We start from the raw sequence: 22,461 nt of genomic DNA on the forward strand, positions 1-22,461 counted from the left end.
TAAAACACTCACAAAGCCGGGTGTGGTGTCACATGCTTGTAATCCCAGTACTTGGAAGGCTGAGACAGGATCTGGATTTGTGGCCAGCCCCAGCTACTTAGTGACCCTGTTTCAACTTAGACCCTGTTTCAAAATAAAGAATAAAAAATAGGGGTGGGGGTGTAGCTCGGAAGTAGAATGCCCCTAGGTTCAATCCCTACCAACACACACACACACACACACACACACACACACACACACACACACACGGTTATAGTATATTTTGGAGGTAGGATTCTATTTTTATAGTGGAATTCTATATATAGTGGTGTCCTATTTATCTCTTCTTGATTTCATCATTAGCCACAGTTGAATTGTTTTCACAGAATTCATGGTACTCCTCCTCACCCTCAAGAGCTAGTGTAGACCGTATTCTAGCTAACACATGGCTCTACAGTAGGTATATTTGATTAGTGTGATTTTGATGGCATTTGGCTTACATCTAGTATTTTTGTTGTTGTTGCACTGGGAATTGAACCCAGTAATAGTCTACCTATACCCCCAGCCCTATTTTATTTTGAAAAAGGGTCTTACTAAGATTACAGGGGTAGACCACCATGCCTGGCTTTTTGTTTTGTTTTGGTATCAGATATTGAGTTTAGAGGCATTCTAACTGGGCTACACCCTGGGTCTTAGATATGTCAAAATTCCCCTCTGTTTGAGTTGTACCAGTTTGTATTTCATTTATGTATTTATTTATTTATTTATTTATTTATTTATTTCAGTACTGGGGTTGGAACTCAGGGGCATTCTATCTCTGAGCTACATGCCCTGCCCTATTTTATTTTTATTTTTTTTGGGGGGTACTGGAGATGAAACCTAGGGCCATTCTACATCAGAGCTAAACTCCTAGCCCTGTTGTTTATTACTTACTTTGAAACAGGGTCTTACTGAGTTGCAAAGGGCCTCACTAAGTAGCTGAGGTTGTCTGCCAACCACCTGTCTCAGCCTCCCAAATGCTGGGATTTCAAGCATGTGCCACCATGTCTGGCTTATTCTTTATTAATAAATTATATGACAATATAAGGTATATATTATGTGTAATATATATGATATGTTTTTTGATAGCCTCACCCATAAAAATCTTAACGCTTTACTGATTGAAAATAATATCTTCAGTTTGGTTTTTTTAATTTATATATGTATTACTTTGTTTTGTGGTAGTAGGGATTAAACCCAGGGACATTTTCTGAACTGTACCCTCAGCCCTTTTTATTTTTTATTTTGAAACAAGGTCTTGTTAAATTGCTGAGGGTGGCTTATAATCCTTTATCTCAGCCTCTGATGTGCTGGGATTACAGGCATGTGCCATCAGGTCCTGCTATATTGCTTTTAATAGGAATTAGCTTTTCAAGTTTCATATATCTTTTTCCTTTTCTATTAATTGTTTCTGCCTTCTGCCCATTTTCCTGTTTAGGCTTTGCTCTCAGCCCTCCCCATTACATTGAATGTTTATGCTGAACATGGTGGTGCATGCTTGTCGTCCCCTACTTGGGAGGCTGAGACAGGAGGGTGGCAGGTTCGAGCCAATTTCAACTATTTAGTGAGGCCTTCTGCAACTTAGACTCTGTAATTTGATTTGGGCTTTGCTCCTCTAGTCATTGGTGAATGTTTGCTTTCTACTTCTTAGAGCTCAGCAGGGGTTCATGCTGAGGTAAAGGGTTATTGGGGTAAAGTAGGGAAGGTCACTTCTTCCTTTGAACTCACCATGGCTGAAGTGCAGGACCTCACTACAGCCAGGACTTCTGTTGGGGGTAGGGGGGGGGTGCTAGTATGTGGTATTTGGCTGGAATAGAGGGCCTATTATCCAAAAGTTTTTCTTTTTCTAGCCTGCTGTCCTGAGCAATGGGACACAAGGTTCTAAGTCCAGTAAGTCATGTCACATGATTTGTGTTTTTTCATACAGTTGAAGGTTAAAGCAGGTAGGAACTTAACAGGAAACTTAGTAAAGGTAAGCTGCATTTGGATGCTGGGTGGCTGCTTTGCCAGAGCCAATTAACTATAAATGAGCTTTAGACAATACACTTCACACTAGAAAATCTAACAGTTTAGGTCGAATAAGTATAATATACAACCAGTTCTGTACATTTAAAGCACTTTAAATCCTTAGCAAAATAACATGCTAAAAACATAACAGGAAGCTGGGCGTGGTGGGTGGCACACACTTGTAATCTCAGCATTTGGGAGGCAGAGATATGAGGATTGTGGTTCGCGGACAGTCTCAGCTACTTAGTGAGGCCCTTCACAACTCAGTGAGACCCTATTTCAAAATCAAGAATAAAAAATGGGGTTGGGGATGTCACTCGGGGGTAGGAAAAACAAAACAAAACAGGAGATAAGGGGGTAAAAAACCCCTGGAATGGTGCAGTTGTACTGATCCTCCGTGGTCAGTGAAGAGCAGGACTGGAGCACGTTGATGAATTAGAGTCATACACACAGGCAAGCCCAGTGTGGCCTGAGGAAAGCTCAGTGTGCTCCTCGTTGGAAGACCTGCCCTTCTATAGGCTTTCTGTGATGCTGCCATATGTCTGTCAAATTCTGGCCCTGTCACACCCTACCAGACTCCTTTCAGTAGTCACAGATGTTTTGATAACAGAAGTCCATCAGAAGTAAGAAGGCATTTTATGATACAAGGGTCCGTTATCATCTATCGTAGCACAGATGTGCTGGTCTGAGCCCTATGCTGACATATCTGGACAAGTTGTTTGAGTTTATGAATTTGAATTTTATGTTGGTGTGTCTGAACAATTTGTTTGAGTTCCTGAAATTGTTTTATATCCCATGCTCTATACTGCTCCCATTCCAATTGTATTTGTCATATAAATGTCATTTTTTTTGCTGGTTTCAAGATTTTGTTTTGTATTTGGTTTTTAGTGGTTTGTAATATATCTTGGTAATTTGGGAGGATTTTCTTTCTAGACTTTGCTCAGCTTCTTTTGTCTGTAGATTTCTATCTTTTGCCTAGTTTGGGGTTTTTTGTTTTTTTTTTTTTCAGTACTGGGGATGGAATCTAGGGGCATTCTACCTCTGAGCAACATTCCCAGCCCTATTTTTTATTCTTTTTTTAAAATATTTTATATTTTTCTTTATTGAAACAGGGTCTCACTGAGTTGTGGAGGGCCTCACTAAGTAACTGAGGCTGTCCATGAACCCCGCGCGCCCCTCAGATCTCTGCCTCAGAATGCTGGGATTCCAGGCTTGCGCCACCACTAGATAGCATTTCTTTAAGGACTTTGCTGGCTAAAACAGAAGGCTTTAAATCAAGAGCAAATTCTACAACATAAGCAGGGCCTGGTGGCGCAAGCTTGTAATCCCAGCATTTGGGAGGCTGAGACAGGAGAATCGTAGTTTGCAGATAGCCTCAGCCACTTAGTGAGGCCCATTGCAATTCAGTGAGACCCTGTTTCAAAATAAAGAATAAAAAATAGGGCTGGGGGGTATAGCTCAGAGGTTTCATCCCTGGTACCACCAAAAGAAAAAAATCTCACAACATAAAACACAAATATTCAAGTTTTTGTTGTTTTGTAGTACTGGGGATGGAATACAGGAGCATTCTACCTCCAATTTATACCCTCAGCCCCATTTCTTATTCTTTATTTTGAAACAAGGTCTCACTAAGTTGTAGAGGGCCTCACGATCCTTCTGTCTCAGCCTCCCAAGTACTGGGACTACAAGTGTAAGCCATCACATCTGCCTGGTTAGTAAAGAGATTTTAGAACACAAGTTATAGGATAGAAAACCCATATTTTCCAGGTAGATGTGAATCATATCTAAGTGTATGTCTATAAATTCCTACTCCATTGTTTGGTTGTTGGATAATTAAAGTTATTTGATGATTCTATAACATGGACAAGAATAGTGGGGCCAGGGTAGATAAGCATTTTTGAAAGTTGGAATAAATTTATTCATCACAATAGAATATTCAGAAGCAACTTTTTACAGATTGCTCATTTATTATTTGGTGTAGTAGTCTTTCTTAATATGTATTTATAAAGTCTTTTACAATCTTCTTTTTAGGTAGGCAGCCACCCAAGCTTTCTGAAGGAGGTTCGGGATCACATGCAGGACTCTTTCTTAATGCAGCCCGAGGTAAGCAGGAATGTAGATGGGCTCACGGCCCATCTTAAGCACATTTTTAAGCACTGGAACTTTCATATACTCCTGAAAAAAATCATGTGTCTTTTGAATTATATTAGTAGTTTTAATTTTATAATTAAGATATACTAGTTGACCAGGCATGGTGGTACACGCTTATAATCCCAGTACATGGGAGGCTGGGACATGAGGATCCACTGGTTCGAGGAAAGCTTCACCAAGTAGTGAGACTCTCATTCTCATCAACTTGGCAAGATCCTGTTTCAAAATAAAATAGGGCTAAGGGTGTAGCTTGGAGGTACAGTGCCCTTGAGTTCAATCCCTAGCATCAAATAAATAAATAAGAAAGCAAGCCATCTCAATGTGGTAGTACATGGCCATTAAAAATATATTTTTACAGATAAAAATTTTTAGTACATAGGACCTTGTACACGTTATGCATTTATTTGTGGGATATAAACAATTCTTTTGTACCTATCTGAAAGGTAAAAAATAAACTCTTAAAAAGTTTTTAAGAAGCCGGGCGTGGTGGCGCATGCTTGTAATCCCCGCTTGGAGGCTGAGACAGGAGGATCGCACGGGTTCGAAGCCAGCCTCAGCTACTTAGAGGCTTTCAGCAACCTAGTGAGACCCTGTTTCCAAATAAAGAATAAAAGATAGGGCTAGAGGTGCTGCATGTAGGTAGATGCCCCTGGGTTCCATTCCCAGTACTGCAAAAAAAAAAAAAAAAAAATAAGGTCATATTCCTATTAATCCAGATGAATGAATTAGTATATGAATGTATTACTATATCTAATTAGGAATTATAGTACGATATTCCACATAAGGAAATTTATATCAATAAACCGTTATTAGCAAGTTAATTTATAGACCTTATGCAGTAATTTTTCCGTTTCTGTTAACTTACATAGCAAGTGTAAAAGATTATTTGTCTAGGATCCAATCCAGGATCTTCAGCCATTTTATTTTTTCTATTTATTTATTTATTTATTTATTCATTCATTCATTCCTTGCTTTCATTTTCTGGGTCCCTAATTCCAGAGGTCCCAATTATTTGTTTTTTTCCTTTTTTTTTTTTTTTTCTTTTTCTTTTCTTCTGCTGGAGAGTTTTTATTGCTTTACATTTGCTGATCTTTTCTGGTCAGCTGTTAATATCATGCAATGTGTTTTTTATCTTTCATGTTCTTTTTTTCATCTCTAAAAGTTTTATTTGAGCCGGGCGTGGTGGTGCACGCTTGTAATCCCAGTACTTGGGAAGCTGAGACAGGAGGATTGCACAAGTTTGAAGCCAGCCTCAGCTACTTAGTGAGACTTTTCAGCAATTTAGTGAGACCCTGTTTCCAAATAAAATATAAAATAGGTCTGGGAATGTAGCCCGTGTGTAGAATGCCCCTGGGTTCCATCCCCAGTACCACAAAATAAATAAATAAATAAAAGTTTCATCGAGTCTTTTAATGTCTTGCATTTTTCCTTATTATGTTAATTTCTCCTTTATTATTATTATTATTATTATTATTATTATTATTATTATTTGTGTGTGTGTGTGTGTGTGTGTGTGTGTGTGTGTGTGTTAAAGGGGGTAGAACTCAGGGGCTTTTCTACCTCCGGGACATACTCCCAGACCTATTTTATACTTTATTTGGAAACAAGGTCTCACTAAGTAGCTGAGGTTGGCTAGTCTCAGCCTCTCAAGCACTGGGATTACAAGCGTGCGCCACCACCATGCCTGATGTTCCTCTATTAATTTTTAAGTTTATTAGCATACATATCATAGTTCTTTTAGCATTTTTGCTTACTGTTTTTTATATCTGCCATTTATAGGTCTATTTCTACTGATTTTTTCCCCCCCTCTTGTTAATGGGTCTTGTTTTCCTGCTCTTTTACAGAATGACTGGTAATTTTTTATTTGATTCTAGATATCGTAAATTTCACATTGCTGGTTGCTGGATTTTGTTTTGTAATTTTCAATGGTGTACTTTGTTCTGGCACAATGTCACATTACTTGGAGTTTATTTGAATCCTTACGAGGTATTCTTTTAAGCTTTTTAAATGGCTTTTGCTAGAGCTGAGTTCAGTCTTGCTAGTCAGTCTCTACAGCCCTGGTTATCCCTTCTGCCTACTCTGCCTGGATCTGCTTCTTCTCTTGAACTGATTGGACAAAGCACTCTCAGCTCTGTGTGTGCTTTTTTAAATTATTATTTGGAACCAGGGTCTCACTAGGATGTAGAGGGCCTCACTAAGTTGCTGAGGATGGCTTTGAACTTGTGATACTCCTTTCTTTCTCAGCCTCCCAAGTACTGGGATTACAGGTGTGCACCACCTCACCCAGCTCCCATAGTTGATTTCTTTTCCTTTTTTTTTTTTTTTTTTTTATAGTTAAGAGGTAGAACCCAGGGGCATTCTACCTCTTAACTATGCTCCCTGCCTGATTTTCTTCCTTTCTTTCTTTCTTTCTTCCTTCCTTCCTTCCTTCCTTCCTTCCTTCCTTCCTTCCTTCCTTTCTTTCTTTCTTTCTTTCTTTCTTTCTTTCTTTCTTTCTTTCTTTCTTTCTTTCTTTCTTTCTTTCATGTAGTACTGGGAATGAAACCCAGGGGCATTCTACCTCCGAGCTACACTTTGTTTGGAAACAGGGTCTCACTAGATTTCTGAGAGCCTTGCTCTATTGCTGAAGCTTTCTTTGAACCTCTGATCCTGCTGTCTCAGCCTCCTAGGACTGGGACTACAAACAGATACCACCATGCCCAGCATGGTAAATCATTTTTAAGAGAAGTTACAAAAATAATTAGAACCATAGCCACTCATGTGGAAAGTATTATTAGTTTTAAATTTCTCGTGTAAAGTACTTTTATTACTTTTCACACTCCATTTAATTTCTTCTATCAAAAGAGAAAGCAATGTGTACTCATTGTAAACAAAACAAGCCTATGCCTGTCTTATATTTTCAGTTTTACTTACCTATCTGTATGGATGCTATGATACACTTTATTTTTTAAGGAGAATCAGCCGATGAACATAGGTTGGATTAAACCTAATTTAGTAGTTGTTTCAACTACTAGTGTGCATCCAGATGAAGACTCCTGAAATTACAGATTACAGAATTGTTTTGCAGAGACAAAAGGCATAATAAAAATATGACATTTTTCCTAGTTAACTTGCGGCTTCTTTAAATTTTTTTTTGTGTGTGTTTCAAATTTTAGAAATATGGAAAACTGACAACTTGTACAGGTTGCCGAACACAGTGCCGATTTTTTGATATGACTCAGTGTATAGGTCCTAATGGATATATGGAGCCATATTGTTCAACTGCTTGCATGAATAGTCACAAGACAAAATATGCAAAATCACAAAGTAAGTTTTAGATATTAAAAAATTAAGTTTAATAGTATAAGTCTCACAAAAATAATTGCTTTTGTACTCTTGCTAATGTTTTTATTTGGTGCATTATAATTATGTTTTTTCTTTTTGTGGTACTAGGGATGGAACCAGGGGTAGTCTTTGAGCTACACCCTTAGCCCTATTATTTTATTTTAAAAAGTTTCTCACTAAGTTGCTGAGGGCCTAAATAGCTGAGGCTGGCCGCGAACCTATCATTCTCCTTCCTCAGCCTCTCAAGTACTGGGATTATAAGCATGTGCCACCATGCCACATCATGTTTTTTTTCTTTTTCTTTTTCTTTTTTTGGAACTGAGGATTCAACCCAGGGTTGTTCTACCTTTAAGCTCCAGCCCTATATAATTTTTTGTTTTGAAACAGAGTTTTGCTAGGTTGCTGGAAATTGCTGACACTAGTCTCGAACCTGTGATCCTCTTATCTCAGCCTAAGTAGTGAGATTACAGATGTGTGTCCGCTTACTCATTTGGGTTTCAGATTCACAGAAACATTTATATGCATTTCCGTTCAGGTCCCATTCATCTCCCTGTACATCTCTTTGAAATTGGAATTGATAATTTTACATACATATGTGGCATTATTTCAACGGGTACACTGTATTTCTTTATTCCTCCTCCTACCTTCCTAAGCCCCCTCCTCCATCATTCCATTGGTGTCTCTGTTCTACTTGATTATTGTCCTTATGTCTGGATTTCTCTGTAGCATTCACATATACAAGAAAATATACATGTATTTGTGTGCATGTGTGTTTTTTTTGTGTGTGTGGTGCTGTGGATTGAACCCAGAGGTGTTCTATTTCTGCGCTACACCCTTAGCCCTATTTTTTATTTGGAAAGAGGGTTTTGCTAAGTTGTTGAAACTGGCTTTGAACATGTGATCCTCCTTTCTCAGCTTCTCAAGTACTGGGATTATAAGTGTGCACCACCACACCTGGCCCATCTATTCATTTTTTAAGTTTGGCCAATCTTGCTTAGATAATATTCTTAATAATATTCTCAAGTTCCCTCCATTTTTCTGAAAATGAGATGATTTTGTTCTCTATGGCTGAATGAAATTCCATCGTGTGTATAGCATAGTTTTGTTGTTCATTCATATGTTGATGGTCACCTATACTGGTTCCATAATTTGATTATTGTAAATCGTACTGTTACGATCATGGATATGCAAGTATCACTTCTATATTCTGATTTCAATTTCTTAGGATAGATGCCCAGCAGTGGTATCGCTGGATTATATGAGGGTTCCGTTCCCAGTCTTCTGAGAATCCTCCACACTGATCTCCATTGTGGCTATACTAGTTTGTAGTCTCACAGGGAATTAGAGTTTCCCCCTCCCCCAAATCCTTGTGAGCATTTTTTTTTTTGGGGGGGGGCTGGTACTGGGGATGGAACCCAGAGGCATTGTGCCTCTGAGCTACACCTCCAGCCCTATTTTTTATTCTTTATTTTGTTTTTATTTATTTATTTTTTCGCAGGTATGGGGATGGAACCCAGGGACATTCGACCTCCAAGCTAAAGCCCCTGCCCTATTTTTTATTCTTTATTTTGAAACAGGGCCTCACTAAGTAGCTGAGGTTGTCCACGAACTGCGATCCTCTGGATTCAGCCTCCCGAATGCTGGGATTACAAGCGTGGGCCACTATGCCTGGCTTTTTTATTCTTTATTTTGAAATGGGGCTCAGTAGCTGAGGCTGGTGGCGAACTGATACCCTCCTGTTTCAGACTCCCAGGTACTGGGATTACAAGCGTGTGCCCAGCCTATTTCTTACTGTTTTTGATGATTGCCATTCCTGGATTAAATGGAATCTCAGTGTGGTTTTTATTTGCATTTCCCTTATTGCTGATGATGCTGAACATTTTTTCATGTATTTACTGGCCATTTAGACTTTCTCTTTTGAAGTGTTTAATTTAGCTGCTTGTCTTTTGATTTTTTTTTTTTTTTTTTTTTTTTTTGCGGGTCTGGGGATGGAACTTAGGGGCATTTGACCTCCGAGCTACGCCCCCTGCCCTATTTTTTATTCTTTATTTTGAAACCGGGTCTCACTGAGTTGCAAAGGGCCTCACTAGGTAGCTGAGGCTGTCCATAAACTGCGATCCTCCAGGTCTTAGCCTCCCAAATGCTGGGATTACAAGCGTGCGCCACCATGCCCGGCTTGATTGGGTTTTTTTTTTAAGTGTTAAATTTCTATAAGTTTTTTGTATATTCTAGATCTTAATCCTTTATTAGAGGGGTATATGGTAAAGATCTCCCATTCTATAGGCTCTCTGAAACCTCTCCTATACACTGGAGTGGAGTATCTATCAATCCTGTGCCCCCTACTAGTTTGTGTTTTAATTTCTTTCTTTCTTTTTTTTTTTCCTTTTTTTTTTTTTTTTTTTTGGTACTGGAGATTGAAAAGGGGCATTCTATTTCTGAGCTACACCCACAGTTCTTTTTTCTTCTTTCTGTACTGGGGATTGAACCAAGAGGCATTCTACCTCTTGAGTTATACCTCTAGCCAAATTTTCTTACTTGGAAACAAGTTCTCAGTAGGTTGCTGAGAGTCTCGCTAAATTGCTGAGGCTGACTTCAAACCTGCAATCTTCCTGTCTTAGCCTCTGAAGTACTGGAATTTCAAGTGCGCTCCACCATGCCCAGATCTGTTTTATTTTTTATTTTTAATCAGGGTCTTGCTCAGTTGCAGAGGGCTTCACTAACTTGCTGAGGCTGACAGCAAACCTGAGTTTCCCATTTCTCAGCCTGGCTCTTCTTAATCCTCATCCTGAGTTGATGCTTGTGCGGGGTGAGAATTTGGGGTTTAATTCCTTTTTCATTATTATTATTTTTTTCTTTTTTTTGTGGTACTGATGGTGGAGCACAGAGGCTTTTTTAACCTCTGGGCTACACTCCCAGACCTATTTTATACTTTATTTGGAAACAGGGTCTCACTAAGTTGCTGAGAGTCTCACTAAGTAGCTAAGGCTGGCTTCGAACCTGTGTGATCCTCCTGTCTCAGCCTCCCAAGCACTGGGATTACAAGCATGCGCCACCACTCCCGGTTTAATTCCCTTTTTTCGACATACAGATAACTAGTTTTCCCAGCACCATTTGTTGAAATGCTTCTTTTATCCAGTATATGCTTTTGGTACTTTTATCAATAATCTGTTATAAATATAAGGCTTTGTCCATTGATCTGCTTGTCTGTTTTTGTGCCAGTACTATTTTTTTTATTATTATCACTATCATTTTGTAGTATAGTTTGAAATCAGTTATTGTGATGCCTCTGGCTTAGTTTTTATTGCTAAGAATTGCTTTGGATATTCTGGGTCTTCTATTTTTCCATATGAATTTTATGACTGATTTCTGTCTACCCAATAGCATAGAGATCTTTTCCATCTTCTAAAATCTTCAATTTTTTTCTTTAGTGATTTATAATTTTATTACAGAGATCTTTTACCTCCTTGGTTAAATCTATTCTACCTCTGAGCTATACCCCCAGCCCTCGTTTTTATTCTTTGTTTTGAAATGGTCTCACTGAGTTGCAAAGGGCCTCACTAAGTAGCTGAGGCTATCCGCAAACTGCGATCCTCCTGTTGCATCTTCCCAATTGCTGGGATTACAAGCGTGTGCCACCACGCCTGGCTCACAAGTAGGTTTTATATCCAGCTTCTCTGCTGAAGCTATTCATTAACTCTAGAAGTCTTCTGGTTGAGGTTTTTGGATCTCCTAAGTAAAGGATCATTTCATCAGTGAACAAAGATAATTTCAGTTCTTCCTTCCCTATTTGTATTCCTTTGATTCCCTCCTGTCTGAATGCTGAGGCTAGTTTCAAGTACTATGTTGAATAGGAGTGGTGGCAGTTCCTAATCTTATGGAAATCTCTCATTTTCTCCCACACTTAAAGATGCTTGCTTTGGGTTTATCATATATAGCCTTTATGATGTTGAGGTAGGATCCTTCTATCCCTGATTTCTTCAGCCATTTTTATCAAGAATGGGCATTAGATTTTGCCATATCCTGTTTCTGCATCTATTGAGATGATTGTGTAGATTTTGTTTCTAGCTCTATATTTATTGATTCCTGGAATTGAACCCTTCTTGGTCATGGCCCACTATCTGTTTGATGTTGGTTTGAATGTGAATTGCTAATATTTAAGAATTTTTGCATCTATGTTCGTCAGTGATATTGATCTGTACTTTTCTCATGGTATCTTTATTTCGTTTTGGGATTAAGGTAATGCTGACTTCATAGAATGAATTTAATTGGTAGTATTCCTTTATCTATTTTGTGGGATAATTTGAGGAGCATTGAACTTAGTTTGTCTATAAAGGTCTTAAAGAATTCAGCTGGGAATCTATCTGGGCCTGGACTCTTATGTGATGGAAGGCTTTTTATTAAAGTTTCAATCTCTTTACTTCCTAATGGTCTGTTTAGGTTTTCTTTGTCCTTTTGGTTCAGTTTAGGTAGGTTGCAGGTGTTTAGTACTTTGTCAATTTCTTCTGGGTTTTCTAGTTTATTGGAGTATTTGTTTGCAGACTATGGATTTTTACTGCAAACAATTATATTTTGATCAACTCAAACTTTTAGTTTTTAAGTTATTGAAGTTCTCTGTCTCTCTGTTCCTAGCTAAAGTTGTTGTTCCATCTGAAGTTATCTAAAAATATTTTTTGATGTGTCCTTGTATGCTTTAAAAACATACCAGAGTTGGGCGTGGTGGTGCATGCTTGTAATCCCAGCATTTGGGAAGGTGAGACTGGAGGATCCTGTTCTGCTGACAGCCTCAGCTACTTAGCTAGGCTTTCTGCAACTTAGTGTGAGACCTTGTCTCAAATAAAGAATTAAAAAAAACAAAATAGGGCTGGGATGTAGCTCAGAGGTGGAATGCCCCTGAATTTTATCCACAGTACTGCAGACAAATAAAAATAAAAATAAATAAAAAATACAAAAAGAAACCTACCAGAAGCTTTTTTTTTAATGACAGTATTTTTTTTAAGTTGTAACTAGTACTGAATATTCAAAGTACAAAGCACAAGCTGGGTGTGGTGGTGAATGCATGTAATCCCAGTACTTGGGAGGCTAAGATAGGAGGATTGCAGGTTTAAGGCCAGCCTTACTAAGTAGTAAGTCTCAGCAATTCTGTGAGAGACCTTGTTTCAAAATAAAATAGAGTTGGGGGTTTAGCTTGGAGGTAGAATGCCTCTGGGTTCAATTTCCAGTAACACATACACACATACACACACACATACACATACACACACGTAGTTGAAAGTTTCTACTTAAGAAAATCTCAACAGTGAGTTATGAGTTTAAAAGAAAAACTGTGTAACTTTACAAAGAAATCAGATATGTACCTTTTCTCTCCTAGGTTTGGGAATTATTTGCCATTTTTGTAAGCGAAACTCTTTACCTCAATACCAAGCCACAATGCCTGATGGAAAACTATATAACTTTTGCAATTCCAGTTGTGTGGCTAAATTTCAGGTTTGTTACTTATTTTGCATAACCCCCAACCTTAATAAAATACACATGGAAAATAATTAGTGTAATATGCTTTATCTTTGTCTTTTCTGTTAATTTTTACATAGTTTGTTGGGTCAAATGGAGGGATGGAAATTCTAGAATGAGTCACAGGAGATCTGGCTTTACCAGCTTCTACTTTAGAACAAATGATATGATTGGCTTTTGAATGATTAACTTGATGTAGATTATGAAGGAAAAGGGATTTTATTTTAGTATAGTTAAACTCAATTCTTGTTGTGTAGTACTTTTCTCTTAGATGGATTGTATAAAATGGGGTTCTGCGATATGAGTAGCTGTTCTATAAAGTATCCAGATTTGTTTAGACTTATCAAGCATATCTATTTTTCATATTAGAAATGTAAAGAGGGGAGATTAGACTTATCTACTATAAGCCTTAATTAAGATCAACTTTAGGGAAATTCCTTTCTTTCTTCCTTTCTTTTTCTTTTCTTTTCTTTTTTTTTTTTTTTTTGGGGGGGGGGTGGGTCTGGGGATGGAACCCATTCGACCTCTGAGCTACACTCCCTGCCCTATTTTTTATTCTTTATTTTGAAACAGGGTCTCACTAAGTTGCAGGGGGCCTCACTAAGTAGCTAAGGCTGCCCGTGAACTGCGGTCCTCTGGTCTCAGCCTCCCAAATGCTGGGAGTACAAGCGTGTACCACCATGCTAGGCGGGAAATATTTTTCATTTTAGTACAATAAAATTTTATCTATCTATCTATCTGGGGATGGAACCCCAGGGGCATTTGACCTCTGAGCTACACCCCCTGCCCTATTTTTTATTCTTTATTTTGAAGCAGGGTGTCACTAAGTTGCAGAGGGCCTCACTTAAGTAGCTGAGGCTGTCCTCAAACTGCATCCTCCTCCGGTCTTGGTCTCAGCCTCCCAAATATGTGCACCACCACTCCAGGCTTTATTTTTTTATTTTGAAACAGTGCCTCACTAAATTGTTGAATCTGGCTGCTAAACTGCAATCTTCCTGTCTCAGTCTCCTGCGATTACAAATTTGTACTACCACACCCAGCTCATGTTAGTAAATATGATGAACTTTCTGACATGGTTCTGCAAGGTGGAATATAAATAATATCAAAAGAAAGTGTTAATAGAAGTGTCCAAACTTAACCAGGTTGACCACTAGGAAGGAATAGTTGAGATTCAAATATTAGGTAGTACTTAGTAGGTTTACCTGTTGTATGTGAAAATTTCAGGGTATTGAACACAGAATCAAACTAGGGCATAAAGTCATGGTTTATAAGTTAATTTATCCCACAGATCTCCTTTGTTCCAGGTATTGTGTTTTATGTTAATTTATTTAAACTGAAAATATAGTCTCTTAAGTATGTTTACTACAGTAGTTATTAGCATTTATTTTTAGGTTGCTTTGAATTCAGCCAAATGAATGTTTCTGTTAAGTCATATTCTCAAAATGCTTACTTATATGATAAGCCACATTCTTAAATGGCCAGCCTCAGCAATGCAGGGCAAGACTCTGCATGCTGGGTCTTGTGGTGGCGCATGCCTGTAATCCCAATACTTGGGAGGTTGAGATTGTGTACGCATAAGCACTTGTGCTCACACACATTCTTAAATGTGTTTTTTTTTGGGGGGGCGGGTTCTGGGGATAGAACCCAGGGGCATTCTACCTCTGAGCTACATCCCCTGCCCTATTATTTTTTATTTTGAAACAGGGTCTCACTAAATTGCGGAGGGCCTCATTAAGTAGCGAGGCTCTCCGCAAACCTTGCTCCTCTGGTGTCAGCCTCCCGATGCTGGGATTATAAGCGTACACCACCACCATGCCCGGCTCCTTAAATGTGGTTTATCATCTAAGTAAGCACTTAGAAGTTAAGATCATGGCTTCCGATGCATCTACATGGTGGTAAATATTGTGTTTTCCATTTCTTTTTTTTTTTTTTTTTTTTTTTTGGTGGTACTGGGGTTCCTGGAAGCCCTTCTTCCTCCGGGCTACACTCCCAGACCTATTTTATATTTTTGAAACAGGGTCTCTTACACCAGCACGGCTGGCTTTGAACCTGCGCGATCCTCCTGTCTCCGCCTCCCAAGCGTGGGGATTACAAGCGTGCGCCACCACGCCCGGCTATGTGTTTTCCATTTCTAAAAGTAGAAATTAAGGAGTAATGATTAAGAAAAGGACAGTATAGCATGCTACCTCTCGTATTAAGCTGTCTTTAAGTTTTGATGTTGGGTAAACTCAACTGACAATTTAACTTGTTTATTTGTTTTTATTTTCTATATTTGCAATACTGGGAATGGAACCCAAGTTAGAATATTACCTCCGAGTTACACCCTGAATCCTAGTTTTTATTTATTTGGAAACAGGTTCTCACTAAGTTGCGGACGGCCTCACTGAGTAGCTGAGGCTGGCAGGGAACCTGTGAGCTTCCTGTCTCCGCCTGACAAGTACTGGGATTACAAGTGTGTGCCACCATGCCAGCTTTAATTTAACTTTTTTTTTTTTTTTTTGCGGGTCTTGTGTTTTTGTTTTTGTTTTTGGTGGTACTGGGGTTCCTGGAAGCCCTTCTACCCCCCGGGCTACACTCCCAGACCTGTTTTTTAAATATTTTTATCTGGAAACAGGGTCTCTTACACCACCGCGATCCTCTGTCTCTGCCTCCCAAGCGCAGGGATTACAAAGCGTGCGCCACCAAGCCCAGCGTGGGTCTTGTTTTAACTACCTTTTTTCCCCCTTGAAACTTGTATTGCCATGACTTGATGAGTGAAATTCTGTATGTGTACATTGTATATTTTAAAGAAATCTTGCTGGGCATGGTTACACATACCTGAAAACCCAGTACTTGGAGGCTGAGACAGGAGGATTACATTTTCTAGGTCTGCCTCAGCAATTTAGCAAGTTACTAGATGAACAATAATTCAGTAAACAAATTTTAAAAGAGGCCTGGTGTTAAACTCAGAGGTAGAATGCCCCTGGGTTCAATCTCTAGCAGTTAACAAGAATAAAGTAAGTAAAAGAAATACCTAATTTGGGTACTCAGTTTTGTGTAGTTGCACCCAGATAATACCACGGGCAGGTTCATCAGTACTTCATATGTAATAATACAAAACTGACAAACAGAAAGGTAATATTTATATTCTTATTAGATATTTTCCTCTTAAAAGTAAGATAATAGCTGGACTTGGTGCTATACACTTGTAATGTTAGTACTTTGAGACTGAAACAGAAGGATCATAGGTTTGAGGCCAGCCTCAGCAATGCAGAACAAGACCCTGTTTCAAAATTAAAAAAAAATTAAGAGAGCTAGAGCTAGCTGGGTGTGGTGGCGCATGCCTGTAATACCAATACTTGGGGAGGTTGAGATAGTGTATACATAATCGTGCATACTCACATACATACACACAGAGTTTTTAAAAAGTAAGATAATAGTATGGTATTTTTAGTCTGTTTCACGTGCTACAACAGTACCTTAGAATGGGTAGTTTTTAAATGTAGAAATTGATTCTTCTCAGTTCTGGAGGTTGGGATTTGGAGATGGTGCTCAAGGAGTTTTGGGTTTAAGACTTTTTCCTCGTATATTGTGCCTTCTCACATCTCACAGAGTGCAAGGGTCAAACAAACTACCTCAGGCTAAGCATGGTGGTGCAAACTATTAATCCCAGTACTTGGAAGGTTGAGACAGGCTTGCAGGTTTGAGGCCAACCTCAGCAACTCAGTGAGACATTGTTGTAAAATGAATTAAAACAGGGGCGGGCCGGGCGTGGTGGCGCATGCTTGTAATCCCCGCGCTTGGGAGGCAGAGACAGGAGGATCCCGCAGGTTCGAAGCCAGCTGCACGCACTGGCTTAAGAGACCCTGTTTCCAAATAAAAATGTAAAAATAGGTCTGGGAGTGTAGCCCAGAGGTAGCAGGGCTTCCAGGAACCCCAGTACTTTAAAAAAAAAAAAAAAACAGGGGCGGAAGCTGGGTCTGGTGGACAGGCTTATAGTCCCAGTACTTGGGAGGCTGAGACAGGAGGATTGCGGTTCTTGGCCAACCTAAGCTACTTAGGCTCTCTCTAACTTAGTGAGACCTTACTTCAAAAATGAAGAATAAAAAATAGGTTTTGGGATGTAACTCAGAAGTATGATATCCCTGGGTTCTGTCTCCAGAAGCGCCAAAAGAAAGTGGTGGGGAGGTTGAGAGTGGAGGCGTAGCTCAGATGTAAAGTGCTCCCTGAGTTCAGTCCCCAGCAACACACACCCCAGGTCCACATACTGCTTAGACCTTTCCTTCTTGTTGATGTTGGGCACTGATTATGTCAGGAAAACACTTCAGTGCTGTGTTCATTAATACCATAGCATTGGGGGTTAGGATTCCAACATAGAATTGTGAGGAAACAGACATTCAGAGCATAGCATATGCCATTTATTTTCAAACAATAGTTAATTTTAATGTGCTTCTTTTGGGGGGGGTAACTCTATGGGTAATGTTTTCTTTAAAAATTTTCACTGGAGCCAGGCATGGTGGCGCACACTTGTAATCCCAGCATTCAGGAGGCTGAGACTGGAGGATAGCGGTTCGCGGACAGCCTCAGCTACTTAGTGAGGCCCTCCGCAGCTTAGTGAGACCCTGTTTCAAAATAAAGAATAAAAAAATAGGGCAGAGGTTGTAGCCCAGAGATCAAATACCCCTGGGTTCCATCCCCAGACCCGCCCCCCCCAATATATATCTATATCTATATCTATATCTATATCTATATATATATATATATATATAGATAGATATTCACTGGATACTAAATATCTTACATATTAATGCCTTATTTTTTGCAAACTTGTGTTGTATGGTACATGCAGGTGTTTAAAAAATAATAATGATAGCCCTCTTTCTCTAGCGAACCTTGATAGTTCACTTTTATTACCTATTCTATACTTTTAGAAGATTATATGTAATAAATATATATATTTGATATGATTAAAATATTCAGATTAACAATTAGCCAATTTAAAGACTGTTTAAGCATATCATCTTACTCTAAATTATTTTAATGTTTAGAAAATAGTAATACTAAAATCCATGAATATGAATTCTATGAATATGAACATCAGTCTGCTAATCTTTTTCCTAGTGTTTATATTATTTTATTTTTGTGATACTGGGGATGGAAGCAGGGGCATTTTACTTTGGAGCTGCACTGTCATCCCTATTGATTCTTTATTCCAAAACACAGTCTCAGTGTAGCTGGGTGTAATGGCATATGCCTGTAATCCTAGTATTTTGGAGGATCTCAAATTAGAGGCCAGCCTCAGCAATTTAGTGAGACACAGTTTCAAAATAAAAAATAAGGGTCAGGATGTAGCTCAGGTAGAATGCCCCTGAGTTAAATCCTCAGTGCCTGCTGGGTGTGTTGGCTCAGGTGCTCGTGATCCCAGTACTTGGGATGCTGAGACAGATGTATTGCCCCTTTTGTGGCCAACTCCAGCAACTTTTGGGGGCCGTTTGTGACTTCCTGGTAGCCTATTTCAAAATGAAAAATAAGATTGGGCTGGGGGTATAGCTCAGGTAGAATGCCCCTAAGTTCAGTTCTCAGTACCCCCCACAAATCCTTAGTATCACAAGGAAGGGAGGGAGGGAGGGGAAAAATGAGAAAGGCTGTAAGACCACACTGATGGATAGGAATGAAAGTATGGTACTCATTCATGGGACAAATCATTAGTAAGACAACAGTAAGAGCCAGGGCTTTTGTTTTCTGTTTTTTGTTGTTTTGTTTTGCTTTTCTCTTTAAGCATTTATTTGTTGTTTAGAACTTGGACAACTAACATCAATATGATTTGCTTACATTTTCAAGTGAAAAAACCATAAAACTGAACTTAATTTTTCCTTTTTCATTTTATTTTCTTATTTTAGGTAAATAGTAATTCTTTGGTTAAAAACCTAAGTTTCAGTTTTATAATACAGTGTATTAGTATAATTTAAAAAAGAAAACCCAGAATCATCATTTTATGCATTGAAAAAATATTTCACAGATACATATTATTTTCTGTACATAATAGATATTTCATAGTAGTCACAAGTAGAAATTCCCAGACCTGTGCTTTGGAATTCAGGCTCTCTGTATTTTGTTCTATCTTTCAGGCTCTCAGCATGCAGTCCTCTCCAAATGGCCAGTTCATAGCACCAAGTGATATTCAGTTGAAATGCAACTACTGCAAAAATTCCTTTTGTTCAAAACCAGAAATCCTGGAATGGGAGGTAAATTGTGTTTTGCTTTGTATATTATGTATCGCTAAAATGAAAGTCTAGTTAAATAACTGTGGTATCTCCATCTAGATATCTATTTTAGTAGATAATAAATTTTTTAGATTTTCTGGTGATTGACTTACTTTTGTGGAAATAGAATCAAGAGGATCTGTTTGTCTGTCTGTCTTTCCTTTTTTTTGTGGTACTGAGGATTAAACCCAGGAATATTCACCCTTCTCGTGCTACAACTTCAGCCCTATTTTTCATTCTTTATTTTGAAACACGGTCTCCCTAAATTGCAAAGAGCCTCACTGAGTAGTAGCTGAGGCTGGCCACAAACCTTTGATTCTCCTGTCTCAGCCTCCCAAATACTGGGATTACAAGTGTGTGCCATCACATCTAGCTCCAGGATCGATTTCTTAAACAAACAAATTATTGGGTTTTTTTTTTTTTTTCTTTTTTTTCAGTACTGGGGATGGAACCCAGGGGAATTCTACCTCTGAGCAACACCTCCAGCCCTGTATTTGGAAACAGGGTCTCATTGAGTTGCAAGTATCTGAGGTTGTCAATGAACCTGGATCATCAAGTCTCAGCCTCCCAAATGCTGGGATTACAAGCATGCGCCACCACGCCTAGCTTCTGAATTCTTTTTTTTTTTTCTCTAATTGTATTGTATTGAGGTTTTAAACCATAATTATTCTATCTCTGAGGTACTCCTTTCTAGCCTTATTTTATTTTCTTTTTGAAGCAGGGTCTTGCTAGGTCGATGAGAGCTATCCTTAAACTTCAGTCTTAGCTTCAAAGTACTAGAACTAGCCGGGTGTGGTGGTGCACGCTTGTAATCCCAGCATTTTTGTAATCCCAGCATTCGGGAGGCTAAGACCTGGAGGATCGCGGTTCGCGGACAACTTCAGCTACTTAATGAGGCCCTCTGCAACTCAGTGAGACCCGGTTTCAAAATAAAGAATAAAAAACAGGGCAGGGGGTGTAGCTCAGAGGTCAAATGCCCCTGGGTTCCATCCCCAGACACGGAAAAAAAAAGTACTAGAAATATAGGCTTGTGCTCACTCCAACACCCAGCTCTAAATTCATATTAAAATATATATTTAGCTGGGTGTGGTAGCGCATGCTTGTAATCCCTGCGCTTGGGAGGCTGAGACAGGAGAATCACACAGGTTCAAAGCTAGCTTCAGCTACTTAGTGAGGCTCTCAGCTACTTAGTGAGACCCTGTTTCCAAATAAAATATAAAATGGATCTGGGAGTATAGCCCGGAGGTAGAAAGCCTCTGGGTTCCACCCCCAGTACCACACACACACACACAAAATATATATATATATAAATATATTTATATATTTATATATATATATATATATATATATTTTTTTTTTTTTTTTTACTGGATATGGCAGCATATACCTGTAATCCCAGTATTTCTGAGGCTGACACCAGATGATCTGCCTTGGCAACGTAATAAGACCCTGTTTCAAAATTAAAAAATATGAGCTGGGAGCCAGGCATGGTGGTACACACTTTTAATTCTTGTATTTGGGAGGCTGAGAGGAAGATCAAAGTTCTACTGCCAGCCTCAGCAACTTGATAAGGCCTTCTACAACTTAGTGAGACCCTATTTCAAAAGAAACAATAAAATAGGGGTGGGGTTATAGCTCAGAGGTAGAAGACCCCTGGGTTTTATTCCCAGTCCCCTGCCCCACCCCCCAAAAAAAATGTTGCTTTGTTTCATAACCTACCTTGAGCAACTTCTTTTTATTTTATTTTATTTATTTATTTATTTTTATTTTTATTTTTTTGCGGTACTGGGGATGAAACCCAGCCCTCAGCCCTATTTTTTAATTATTTATTTTACATTATTTATTTTAATTCTTTATATCTGTAGTTGGCAGTGCTGATTTCTTCATTGTCTTTTCTTCCTTTGAGCTGTGTATTCACTGTGGGGCAGTTTAGTTCCTAAGAGTCACCCCTGCCAGTATTGATTCCTAGATTGTCCCAACTTGCTTATTCTGGTCTTCAGATATTTTTGTTAGGTAGATTATTTAGATTTAGTCTGAGTTCTCTGCATTAACAGAGGAGAACAAAGCTGCTTTCCGGCAAGTTTTCACTTGTTGGTTATCACATGACTAAGTTGAGTGAAAAATAACTCTGAGTTTTGTGGGCCTAAGGCCAGGGGAAATAAATTAATAATTAATAACTCTTCTGCTCACGGGAAGCAGCCCATTCTCGTTTCACAGTGCAGTGTGTAACACACTGAATCGATCCATTGTAGCCGTAATCAATCCGTGACTGTTCACATCTGTCAGGAATGTGATTGAATCAACTCAACAAACAACACTTTCTTTTGGCTGAAAATGTCTTAATTTACATCTTTCTCTAGTTTGCCCTATTGGTTCCTCTCCATGTCTCCAATTCTGTTAGCCATTCTATTTGAGGCATAACTGCTTTCATTTGAGTGATTTTTGGGTAATGAATGGTATTGAGGTGTTTAGAGCTGTGTCTGTACTTAGTAATGAACTGTTATCTGTGGCCTATACGAAATGTGTCCCAAGGGTTGTAATGGTGTGGCCTATAGGAAATGTATTCCAAATGGTGAAAGTTGTGTATTTCTTAAACGTGTCCTGTGGAGGCTGTCATGCACTGACCCAAGCCCCATCCGTGCCTTTAGAACAAGGTGCACCAGTTCTGCAGCAGAGCCTGCTCTGATGACTACAAGAAGCTGCACTGCATCGTTACCTACTGCGAGTACTGTCAGGAGGAGAAGACACTGCATGACACGGTCAATGTGTCTGGAGTGAAGAGGCCTTTCTGTAGTGAAGGCAAGTGTATACACAGTGCTGCTCATGACTTTTATTGACATGTGTATTTTGACAAAATATGTTTTGCCAAAATATATAACTATATGTGTCCAGATTATCTGTTTTTTTTTTTAATTTTTTTTTTATTTTTTAGTGGTACTGGGGGTGGAACCTAGGGGCTTTCTACCTCTGGGCTACACTCCCAGACCTATTTTATATTTTATTTGGAAACAGAGTCTCACTAAGTTGCTGAGAGTCTCACTAAGTAGCTGAGGCTGGCTTCGAACCTGTGAGATTCTCCTGTCTCAGCATCCCAAGTGCAGGATTACAAGTGTGTGCCACCACGTCTGGCGCTGCACTTTTTTTTTTTTTTTGCATTGGAGATTGAACCCAAGGGCATTCTACCTCTAAGCTACACCCCAGCCCCCTTTTT

General features: G+C 39.0%; 1 protein-coding gene across 4 annotated transcripts in view; it reads left to right on the forward strand.

Moving 5' to 3' along the window:
- The window catches only part of ZMYM2 (zinc finger MYM-type containing 2), a gene marked incomplete at both ends in the record, with an annotated part of 113,028 nt that overhangs the window by 46,595 nt on the left and 43,972 nt on the right, over positions 1–22,461 (forward strand). For all 4 annotated transcript variants that reach the window (XM_080690122.1, XM_080690121.1, XM_080690123.1 and 1 more), the window contains 5 exons: positions 4,057–4,128; positions 7,332–7,482; positions 12,869–12,984; positions 19,116–19,232; positions 21,899–22,055. In XM_080690122.1, coding sequence (XP_080546248.1) covers positions 4,057–4,128; positions 7,332–7,482; positions 12,869–12,984; positions 19,116–19,232; positions 21,899–22,055 — 613 coding nt within the window. The remainder of the gene's footprint in view (positions 1–4,056; positions 4,129–7,331; positions 7,483–12,868; positions 12,985–19,115; positions 19,233–21,898; positions 22,056–22,461) is intronic.

The sequence above is a fragment of the Muscardinus avellanarius genome (genome assembly GCF_963383645.1).
Source record: "Muscardinus avellanarius genome assembly, chromosome: 2".
Lineage (NCBI taxonomy): Eukaryota > Metazoa > Chordata > Mammalia > Rodentia > Gliridae > Muscardinus > Muscardinus avellanarius.